At 38.4% G+C, this 12,113-nt stretch overlaps 1 protein-coding gene across 1 annotated transcript in view; it reads left to right on the top strand.

Annotated features, from left to right (window-relative positions):
* The window catches only part of MDFIC (MyoD family inhibitor domain containing), a 92,914-nt gene that overhangs the window by 17,368 nt on the left and 63,433 nt on the right, over positions 1-12,113 (top strand). The window contains exon 2 of the mRNA XM_068972896.1: positions 3,168-3,290. Within this exon, the coding sequence (XP_068828997.1) occupies positions 3,168-3,290 (123 nt within the window). The remainder of the gene's footprint in view (positions 1-3,167; positions 3,291-12,113) is intronic.

Raw genomic sequence — 12,113 nt, 5'->3', positions numbered from 1 at the left:
TTCTGAGTGTTAAGGATCGTAGCAAAAGCCTGAGACCATTTAGTTTTCAAAGGAGGCAACTGATGATTGTAATTTAATAGTAGTTACATTGTTATCATTTCTTGAAGGTAATGAGACAGAGAATGATAATTTTCCTTTTCTTTTTCAACTTGAGAAGGACTCTAGAGATCATGTAATTCTAGAATTTCACAGATAAGGAAACTTAAAAAAAAAAAGATAACTGTCTCAGTAAATATTCAGAGCAGGAGGAGCTTTGTTTTCTTCTTAGCAGTGGGTCACTACTAAAATTGTGTGTGTACGAGCCACATGACATTTTCATTTAGTCAATGGAGAGTTGAGAGGGTCTGTGTTTAGCACTTGAATATTGGACATGATTCAAATGTGAGTCAAGTGTGTCTAGAGGCTTTATTCATACCTATTTTCTTTTAGTCAGCATTGCTTCATAATGCCCTGGTTTCATGAATTAATTTTAATGGAATTAAACTTGAACAGCTCAAAATTATATAATTAATTTCATTCAGCTTCAATTAGAGTTACTAATTGAATCAAGCCTACTAGCATGACACCTGGCGGCAGTCAGCTACATAACAGTCGCAGCAAGAATGTAGGACTCTGCTGAGGAGAGAGTTCCTGTGTAGAGCTATTAGAAAAATCTTTTCTATTGATCGTCTCAGAAAGGCCTTGGGTTGACTGTAGCAGTGGAAAGATTTCAGAAGTTGTTTAAAAAAGTCAAGATTTTAATTGAAACTAACAAACACATCTCAGGAAGGTTGCATTTTTCCCTAGGATAATGCTGAGTAAATGCTACATAAATCTAGAACATGTTGGTTTCTTATGGTTCTAATTTATATTTTACTGCTATCTGAATACGGTATTGCTTTCTAAAAATATTTAGCATTGAAGACCCAATTTTTTAAAATTCAGAAATCTTAGCCTCTAGACTTATTCCTGAGTGTCCATCTATTTTCATGTGTTGAAATGTGTTTTATGGCAGAACTTTTCAATTGTGAAATCCCCATGGTACAGGAGAAATTTCTGCATGTGCAGAACTTTTTTTTTTCCTTCCACTGGAAATGTTAATACAGTTGACTAACAACTTCTGTTTGAATCTCTTTCCTTTCCTTGCTTCCATGGCTTGACATCATCTAGTTTTTCTTCCTTCTCTGATTCCTTTCTAATTGTATAGAACCCTCCTGATACTCATCTTTTCATAGACTTAGAGTTTTGGTGAGCCTATTCATTTGAATGACTTCAGCAGTCAAGTTTAGGAAGATAACTGTTTCAGCTATAACTTTGTGATTTGCAGATGTTCAAAACTAAACTCATCCACTAGACTTGGTTGGGCTACAGTCCATGAAGGTTGGGATGTGTTTTGTAATTGATTGTATATTCAACTGCATAATACAGTGCCCAAATATAAACTATATACAAATATATATTTTTATTTTTAAAAAATATTAAAAGTATAGTTGATTTATAATGTTGTGTTAATTTCTGCTGTGCTGATGTGGTCAGTCGTGGCCGACTCTTTGTGATCCTGTGGACTGTAGCCCACCATGTTCCTCTGTCCATGGAATTTTCCAGGCAAGAATACTGGAGTGGGTTGCTATTTCCTTTTTCAAATTTCTGCTGTAAAGCAGAGTGATTCAGTTATACATAGATACATATACAAATATGTATTTTATAAATTATTTTCCTGATCTCTGGGTTTTCCAAGTCAAATCCATCCTAAGACAACTCAGTCATCTCCAGCTATCATCTTCTTTGATAGTCTGTGAATCCTCTAATTATTTTATCACAGTTACCTCCTTTCCCATCTTCTTATCCAGTTGACAAAACTTTCATCAGTCTCTCTTTTAGTTTCCCTTACTCTGTTCTCCCTGTTAGATGCATCCGTCCTCCAGTGACTCTTAAGGATTTAAGGACAGTTGAATCACCTGGGTCCCCCACCCCCAAATTAAAGTAGAATTTTAGGTTATAAGGCCCAGGAAGCTATTTTTTAAGAAGTCCCCTGAGTGAGTTAGAGTACTGTCAGGATTGAGAACCTCTGGTGTATATACGTTTGTTCATTTCCCCTATATGTTGCTTTGATTAGACAGTTCATAAAGCTACCATGGCTACTGTTACTTTTTTATCTTACTTTGAAATTAGGTCCAGATTTTTCACCTTGGCATGCAAATCCATAGCATGTCCCTGTTCAAACTTTTACAATCTTATTTCCTAATATCCCTCTTTAAGTAGTTCACAGTGCAGAAAATTTGAACTTTTGCCTAAGTGTCTGCTTTTGGTGTTTGCCCTGCAATTCTTTCACTTGGAATGGCTTTTCTCTCATCTCTACTTTGAGAATTCCTGCTGATCTTAAAGATTATCCAACATGCACCATTTTGTATCATGCTTTTCTTGAGCTCTGAATTCTGATGCGTATCTTCTTACTTTGAATGTCTTTAGTGCTCTAGACCTCTTGTAACATTCATTTACCCTTGTGTTATAGTCAGCTTTTTGCTTAAGTTATGTTCCCAATGAGACATTACTTTCCCTTACTCATTGGCTTCCTCCCTGGAGAACCCATAAACTCACATATAAATCTCGCATTGTCTTTGATGCTTTCCCTGCCACCCTTGCCCTCTACATGTATGGGCTCACTTCCATCCTTAACAGAACTGTTACACATTTTTCTATCATGGCAGATCATTTGCTATGTGTTGATGACCTGTTTACAGTAATCTTAACAGACAATTTTTACAATAAAATGTTTCTTCAGTGCTGGTCATAAAGTGCATGTGTGTGTGCTAAGATGCTTCAACCCTATGGGCTGTAGACTATCAGGCTTCTCTGTGCAAGGGATTCTCCAAGCAAGAATACTGGAGTGGATTGCCATGCCCTCCTCCAGAGGATCTTCCCGACCCAGGGACCAAACCTGTGTTTCTTAAGTCTCCTGCATTGGCAAGGCATGTTCTCTACCACTAGTGCCGCTTCTGGAGTGCAGTCATAGAGTAGATGCTAGTAAATCTCTATTGAGTCAATAATGTATGCAATGGTTAGTGGAGATATTGCTCCCATTTCTTTAACTTATGGCAGATTTATAGAAGCATTTTGGGGAAAAAAATCTATAAAAATGAAAACAAAAATATGTAACATTTAATGATAATGCATTTTTTTTAATTTAGAAAAATGTGATAAAGAAAATACTGAGAGAGAGATAACTCAAGCTACTGATAGCTGCTTCACACATGGAGAGATGCAAGACCAGCCCATGTGGGGAAACTGTTCGGATGATGAACTCATCAGAAGTAAGTATTTTTGGAGAAAATTGGAGTGATTCAGGGACATGACTATAATAATATGCTCTCAGTTAATCATCTCATATAATTCTACTAGAAATCTGTAAATCAGCAACTTACCTGAAAGTGTTTTTCATGAGTCTTTTAACATATAGAAGTAAAGCAGAGTATAAATGATACTGTCTGCTGGCTTTCATCCTGTCTTTAAAAAGGAAGTATTAAACTGAAAATTTTGGACTCCATTCTCAGAGAGATTTAGACAAAACTAAATTCCTTCTTGAGTAACAACTAAGTAGAAGTTGGACAGTCCTACGTATAAACAGACAGTGAAACTAAAAAGATAAAGATGAGGTAGAGGACAGTGAGCAGTATTTTGGTAACACCATGTGGTCCCTGTTCTGGCCAAATGATTCCAAACTGTTTTTTCACAGTTAACACTTTTATCGCTACTTAGCTTCTTTTTATTCTCTTCCTCTTCTTAAAATTGCTCTGTAGAATATGCAATAAGCTTTGGTTTAGTTTTGTTTTACTCTGGGAATGCCCAGAAACACCAGTATCTCTTAAGTGCTGTTCAGAATCCATGTTGATGGTAGGTTGTGCTCGTTCTGGCCGCTAAATTCCCCCTGGTGGATTCAATATGAATTTGCCATATAGTGAAAGATTCTCTGTAGTGAACGTATATATAGAAAGAACATCATTGTGCTGTGCCATGTCTGGATGGCCTTAGGAGTGCTACATCTGAAATTATCATTTATGGTAACCAAATTATCCATGTCACTTTTCAATTTTTCAGAGAAGACAGAGGAAAAGTTTTATTCTGGGAATCAAGTGGTTTTTTTTTTTTTTTTAATTTAATTCTTCAGTTCAGACAACTCTATAATACTGAAACTTTTTTGTGTTACTTATTACATGTACTTTGAATAATACAAACCAAACAGAAAAAAGCAGAAGGAAAAAGCCAACTTTGTAGAAGAAAAAAAATAATAATAAAAACACTATAGAAGGAGACTTAAAGTTTTCAAGCAAAAAGCTCTAAAAGTGACTGTGTTTTAGTTTAATTTTAGAGCTATTTTGGTTTTTTACACTTTTCTACTGGGGAATGGAATAGAAAGGAAGTGAAACTCAGAAATTAGGAGCAAGATTTATTCAGCTTTCTCCAAAGAATCAAAATATATATATATATTTCAAGTAAATATTTATCTCCAAAACATATATTGTTGTCTTCTTTCTAAATGTTAACCCTGCTATTATGAAACTTAAGGGTTTGTGAGATACTAGCATATTTTATCTGTGATTTTTCAGCAAGCAGAGAGCGTGAGACAGGGTCTTACAGACCTTTCGGGAGGTATGATTGTTTGCTTATTTTTTTCCCCCCATATTCATAGAATTTATGTGTGTTTCATTAATTGATTTATTTCACCAGTTTCCCTTCCCAAGGCTCACACTTGGAAAAACATGAATAAGAACTCTTAGGACAAAAACTAAAATATAACCACCATTGCATAAGGATATGGAGAGTCATGTCGTATTAAAAAACTTTAGTGCTATTTGATGAAACTCGTTTTAGCCACAGAACTCACATCATTAAAGTGAATGAATTTAAAACTTACTCCTCTCTCTCGTCTGTATTGATTATGGACAGTGATAAATATTGTAAAGTGCATGAAATAGTTTTTTTGCTGAGATAATGATACAGCCTGTATCATGGGGTACTGGAGTGCTTGGGAACAACTGTCTAGGCACACACACTAATATACACTGAAAGAATCCAGAGAGAGAGATTTATTACCTCCTTGGAGAGAGTGGCTGGGAAAATTGACAGATGAATGGATATCAGATGATAATGGCCAAAGACAGTAATGCTGCTCTTGCTCAAAACATAAGTTGCCGAGAATTTCCACATATTTGTGGGTGACTTTGGATTATGAATTCTGATGACAGATTTCAGAAACTACATTTTTGTTATTTTCTCAGTCACACTTCTCTAGACAAAGGCTACTCTGTTGGGTCTACAGAAAAATTTGATATGTGGATTTTCCAAAATGGAACACTTTATGTCATCTTTAAAACCAGCTCAAGTCTGGATAGCATCTGCAAGTTTGATAATCTGATAGCTTTTGCTGTTCCAACTCCCAGACACTAAAGTCTGCTAAGCTAGCCTGACTTTCCATCTTTGGCTTTCCCCATTGAGTCCTTGGCTGTCTCTGCATCATTTAGCGTCTGTCTCTCTTAACCCTGCAGTTAGAGAGATGTGTGTTTTCCTCTTACTTCAGCATCTAGAGCATTTCTGGGGGCCTAGTGCATCTTTTGTAATAACAATAGCCCTGGAAAGAAGGCTGTGGCTCAGAGCTGCATGGGGAGGGGGGGAACATCTGTGTGAGTCGGGCCTGGGCTGGCTCCTGTGCCAGGAGTCCTTTGTGGCTCCCTGAGCACCGTGGAAGAGGCGGACAGCTGGCTCTCATGGAACTGATTTTAGTTTCCCACTGTAGTGTGAGGTTGGCTGGATGGAGGGATCATCAGAAAAATAAGGCCGGCTGGGGTGTGGGAACATTTTCAAATGTGCAACCCACTCTTTTTCCAAGCTTCCATGGGACAGTTCAGCTGCATAAGCAAGAAGCAGAGGGGAGTGACTCTGCTGTTGAATGCAACTTCTCTCTATCTATTCTTGAGAGTGGTGAGTGAGGGCTGGCAGCTAACATCTCTGTTGTCCCGGATGCCTGCTGCCTTTTTTGTTGGACATTTAAGGCATAATTTATAGGGGATTGTTAGCTGTCAGTGTGACGAGGCTGTTTTTACTTTTCTGAGAATAACTGGGCTCTGGAAAGTCAAGGGAGTGGCTGCTTTGGAAATTGTATTCTAATTAAAGGGTGTATTCTCAGGCCTCATAAACGAGATCCAAGCTGAGAATAATTTCCAAATTATTCTGTGAACTTTAACCCTGACCTCAGTGGGCCACCCACTTGTGGCTCCCACTTGATGCAAGTTCTACAAAGATTTCCAGCTTTGTGTGCCTTCCCTGGTCCTTCTAGAAAACATCGCAGGTGGCAGACCTGAGGGACTGTGCTCTCAAGGTCTGGATTTCAAATCAGTTGTCCTTGAGTTGCTAACTTATTAGAATCCTTTCTTGAAGTTATAAATAAAGAGAAGAAATCCATATGGAATGAAACATTTCGAATAAATAGGCCACACACAATCTGGTCAGGGAATGTGCATTGTAGCTCTGTTTCTTATGAAATTTAAATTAAAAAGATATTTCCAACCACTGAAGTTTGTTAAAAATCTAAATCAAATCAGAAAAGAATTAAAAACATAAGCAGGTTTTGTGAGGAAGTTTGGGAGAGTTTTGTTTTTTAATAATTTTTAAATTCTTTTTACAATTTAAAAGGCATTTGTATTCTGAGAAAAATATTCTGGTATTTAATTTCTGGAATGGGGCTTCCATTTTAGAAATTGTAAGAGTCTCTTTCTATGGCTAACACTGGCTTTTCCTCTTAGATTGGCATATGTGGGACAGTATATAATTTGGAGCTATGCCTTATTTTAATAATCACTAGTCCTCTGATTTGGTGGAATAAATGTTGCAGTGAAGTGACATCCTCAATTAATACTAATTTTTCTATTTAACCCATAATATGCATAAACTGATAACAGGCAATAGGCAACATTTCATGTTTTAATTAGACTAGAAAAGGAATAGAAGTAACATTTTGATCTCAGTCTTTGGGGGGATTTCTAAGGTAGGAAGGATTTTATCTGTGAGTGTGTGTGCGTGTGTGTGTGTGTGTTACTGTGCCTCTACTCATAGGCATGAGTAAATTTTCCTTTAATTTAGGTCAAATTCTACTATTCTAATTATTTCCTATGGAGAGCTTACATTTTTCTTCTTTCTAAAGTGCCTCAGGTGTCTCAGATTTTTCTAGGTCTTTCTGAAAATTCTTATTACTTAACTTTATCGTTGGACATCACTTTTTACATAAACGTCTCCTAATTCTAAATGTCATTACTTCTCTCCAGAAATTTTCCTTAGCTTCCCTTCTGAAATAAATTTCCCATTAAATGAAACTATTTTGCTCAGCTAATTCTCTCCTTTGTGATTTTGTAGAATTCCCATGATCTGAAGCAAAGTTAGAATGCTCTACTTAAATGGTAATCCCCATTCTATTTAACCCATTTATTCATTTTGAAGAGGTTTTAGTTCTCATAATAGTAAGCACTTAATTGGTCGTAAAACACAAGCTGCTCTCTCTAATTCACAATCGCCTCCTCTTTACTGAGCTGGTATGTCATGCTTTTTCACTCTTGCTTCTACTTGAAATCCTCCTCTTGGCATCCGCTGAGTTTCCTCACAACATCCAGAGGCTCTGCTGTTAGAGACTCTCATTTCTTTTACCAGCCTTTGCTAACTTATTGCTGATCACCTGTTAATGAATACCATTTCATTACATTAGAGAATGCTTCCTCTATGTAAAATACTGAAAAGCAGAGACTACTCAGGTGTACTATTTATACACTTAGACCATTTTTAACTTTAAATATAAGGAAAGAAAACTGAGAGGTTTGGATTATATCTTTTCAGTGGCACTCACGTTTGAATGCACATCACAGTATTATTTGGTTTTCTTTAGAATTCATTTTATACAGAAGAGGCATAAACAAGCTCTCCTCCCACCTCCCATAAGTACCACCCAATAGGACTGGGGAATATGGCTTTTCTGTTTCATAGTTAATTGGAGATTCTCTTCTGAATACTTCATGCTTCTTCATGTGGGAGTCCACATTGGGAGCAAGTCATGGTGACTTCCACTGTTTAGTCCTCTGTTTGTCTCTCAGAAAAATTATCCTTTTCCATATGCTGACCAAACGGTTATGTAGCTACAGTTCAGATGCTTTTAATTGTTGCTATAGAGAGGAATCTTTAACCATCAGTTATTCCAAAACCAACTCATGGTTTGGTTTCAGGGTTGGGTGAATAATCATAAGCCATTTCTGATGGCTCCCCGTATATGATGTATTGATCAATGACAGCCATTTTAGACTGTTCTAGAATGGAGCTCAAGTTCCCTGACACACTTTTTCCTAGAGGTGCATTACTCCATGCTCATCTGGGTTCTACCCGAAAAGCTAGGGAGAACCATTGTCCATGTTTTATTTTAAGTACCTTAGGTTCAGGGTCCTGGAGAGCCACGGAAGCTGAATGCCAGAGTTCAGACCCTGGATGCATCGTTGATACTGGCATAGACAAAGTTCCCTAAACTCTCTGAGATTGTATTTCTCATTTTTAGAATGTAAGTACTGATTCTATATACCTCATGGTACTATTTTAAAGGTTATATAAGAAAATGCATATTACATTTTGATTAACACAGAGCTAAGTGGGTAAGCACTCAAGTGAATTTATCAGTTTTTATTATGATTGTTCTTGGGCCCAAGTATCAGTTATAAGGCTTTTTTCTCCACTCTCTGTGATGAGTTATGTGCCCCGACATACTGGATACAGAGACCAGGTTTTTCTGAGTCCATTAATACTTATGTCCATGACTGAGGCCAGCACAGTTGCTGGTACATGGTTTATGCTTAATAAATGCTTGATTACTTAAGTGTATTGAATTAATGAGAGGAGGGAAGAGATTCTTTACCCATCTTGCTTCTATTATTTCAGCTTTAAGGTCCTATGATGGACATTCTAAATCATTGCCTTTTTCCTTTTAATCCTTCTGACCCCCTTCTTAGGTAAGCTTCCCAGGTGGCTCAGTGGTAAAGAATCTGCCTGCCATTGCTAGAGACGCAGGAGACAAGGGTTCTATCCCTGGGTATGGAAGCTCCCCTGGAGAAAGAAATGGCAACCCACTCCAGTATTCTTGCCTGGAGAATTCCATGGGCAGAGGAGCTTGGCAGGCTGCAGTCTATGGAGTGGTGGAGTCTGGGACGACTGAACACACACCCACAGCTGCTCCCTTCTTACTCCCAAGCTACACTTGGCTCATTTATATTGACTTTCAAGTTCCACAGATGCTCTAATGATGTAAAGCTGTCGAGTCCTAAGTTTGACTGCTGTTCATTGATAAGGCTCTTTTGAAGCATTCTAAGTGAACTGTGGCAGCGTTCTGGATAATGTTTATTGTCTGTGGAGGTGGTTAGGGATGACACTTTGGTTAGAGCCTTTCCCCCTGTTCCTTATTTTTATTGCCTATTTATAAGAAAAAGTCTGAGACTGCTTCCGTTCCCTTCCTTCCTTCGTTTTTCCTTCCCTTGCTTTCTCGTTATCTCCCCACCTCCTCCTCTCTCTCCTTTCTCTTTTCTTCTCATATTTCTCTCTGCCCTTCTAAGTTAGTTTTTATGTTTTGTATCTACAAAATATGTTTTTTTATTATTCTTAGATTCCTATTAATGTTATTTAATTTATTACTTCACTTTTCACCTTTATCAAATACCACGATTCATTCAGTTTCCATTTTATATCCTACTGCTCTTTTGTTAATGGAGAAGGCAATGGCACCCCACTCCAGTACTCTTGCCTGGAAAATCCGATGGGTGGAGGAGCCTGGTGGGCTGCAGTCCATGGGGTCGCGAAGAGTCGAACACAGCTGAGCGACTTCACTTTCACTTTTCACTTTCATGCACTGGAGAAGGACATGGCAACCCACTCCAGTGTTCTTGCCTGGAGAATCCCAGGGACGGGGGAGCCTGGTGGGCTGCCGTCTATGGAGTCGCACAGAGTCGGACACGACTGAAGTGACTTAGCAGCAGCAGCAGCTCTTTTGTTAAAGGTTAAGGTTTTCAGATATTCCTAAAGTCTTTTGATCTTTTTGGGGTGAGATGAGATGGTATTGAAGTACAAGCGGTGAATGAGGACTCTGAGGAAACCAGACTTACTCTTTTTCCACCTGGGAGTTCATTGAACTGGAGGAAGGAGCTGAGGCCTGGGAACTAGCTTAGGGACCACCATGAAAATGCTAACCACTGAAGAAATAAATAACCTTCAATGATCAAGACCATAAATACTGCGGTCTAGATAATTTTAGTTCTCAAACCTCAAACTTCCTGGGTCTGAACACTGTGAATTTATGCAGAGATTAATACTTATACAGTGTGTTACTATAATGAATTTTCAGGATTAGGAATCAAACTATAACTTTGAAAACTGAATAAAATTTTGGTTACATTACGATGGGGTGCTAATAGTTTGCTGAAGCTGTTGTGTTGGATACAGTGATGAATGATACAGGAGTGGTCTCTGCATTCAGAATTTAGTCTGGTGGAAGAGACATACAGTTCATCTTGAAATGATAGTGTGTGTCTTGAATGCTATGATAAGTAACTGCAGGTGGCTTTGTGTTCACATCTGTGAAACATGCTCAGGTAGAGGAGGGTCCGAGGGGGCTTTCCAGAGGAAGTGATGTCTGAGATGACACCTGAAGGAGTTGGGCAACTCAGGCAAAGCAGGGGCAGGGGTGGAGCCAGAGTGTTCGAAGCCTAAAGAACAGTGCACCTACGGGTCTAGAAACACGTGGCCAGTTTGAGGAGAGGTGGAGAAGTTTTGTGTAAGCTGGGATATAAATTGTTAGATGAGGAGTGAAGAGATGGAGGGAAGGAATCTGTTAACAAAGGTTAAGGGAAGATGGAGGGTATGGAAGGTAGAAATGGCTTAAATTTATATTTTAGTTTATGTTTTAGGATGATTGCTTTTCAGTAGTTTAAATGGTAAGGACTGAAGGCATTAAGAGAACAACTGAGACTATTGTATTAATCCAACTGAGAAAAGAAGGTGGCCTAGACTGGGGTAGAGTGGCCAGTGGGGTTGCAGGAAGTAGGTGGATTCAGCTTCAATTAGTAAGACATCTCGGGTAAGGGACTGGCAGGAGCTGGAAAGGAGACCAAGGTTTTTAGTTTGGGCAAATGAAAGGACAGTGGGGCAAAGGGTTTAAGGACATTGTCCAACAAGGGCTTCAGGTGATGGGTTGTGAATATCAAATGGGTAGGAAAGAAGTAAAGACTGGAAGGATCTTCCAAATACAAAAGAAAAACCAATGAAACTAATGAATCCCTGAAGATTTGTTTCTTTTTTTTTTTTTTAAGAAACAAAAGTAGGTATAGATGCAGTAAGTGAATGGGATAGGTAGAAAGAGAAGACGGATAATGAGAATGGGAAATAGGAACTCAAAGATTTCTGTGGTAGAACAATCCCAGGTGAGGAGAGAGGACTGAGTGTGAACCTCAGGATGGGTGGTGGAAATAGCTTTTCCTAAATCTGAGACTTCAATTGGGAAGAGGATTTGGAAGCTTCGTAAAAATTGCCATTTTGGCAGGTGAGGAAACAGAAATCCATGTTTCTACCAATCAACATTGCAAAGTTAAGGCTTTATCTGTGTTTTTCTTTCTTCTGAATCTCTTGAATTTCTCACAATAACCTAGTGGCTTGGGATAAGGCAGTCACTTGGTTATCTCTGGGTCTTTGTTCCTTTGTGCTACCATCAGTCACCTGTTCTGAATGAATGCAGCTGAGGACTCTGAAATGAGTGAAAAATAATAAACATGATTTGAAGTTGCTGGTTATCTTTATTGGTAGATTCTAAAGAATCTTCTCCATTTAATGAAAAGTGGTGGCTCAGATGGTAAAGAATCTACCTGCAGTGCAGGAAACCAGGTTCGATCCTTGGGTCAGAAGCTCCCCTGGAGAAGGGAATGGCTACCCACTCCATCATTCTTGCCTTGAAAATCCCATGGACAGAGGAGGCTGGTAGTCTACAGTTCATGGGATTGCAAAGAATCAGATATGACTGAGCAACTAACACTTTCACTTTACTTCAGAGGATTTCTCCATCTAGTAGACAT

Source organism: Capricornis sumatraensis, chromosome 5 (genome assembly GCF_032405125.1).
Source record: "Capricornis sumatraensis isolate serow.1 chromosome 5, serow.2, whole genome shotgun sequence".
Taxonomy (NCBI): Eukaryota; Metazoa; Chordata; class Mammalia; order Artiodactyla; family Bovidae; genus Capricornis; species Capricornis sumatraensis.
This window is presented reverse-complemented; position numbering and strand designations above follow the sequence as displayed.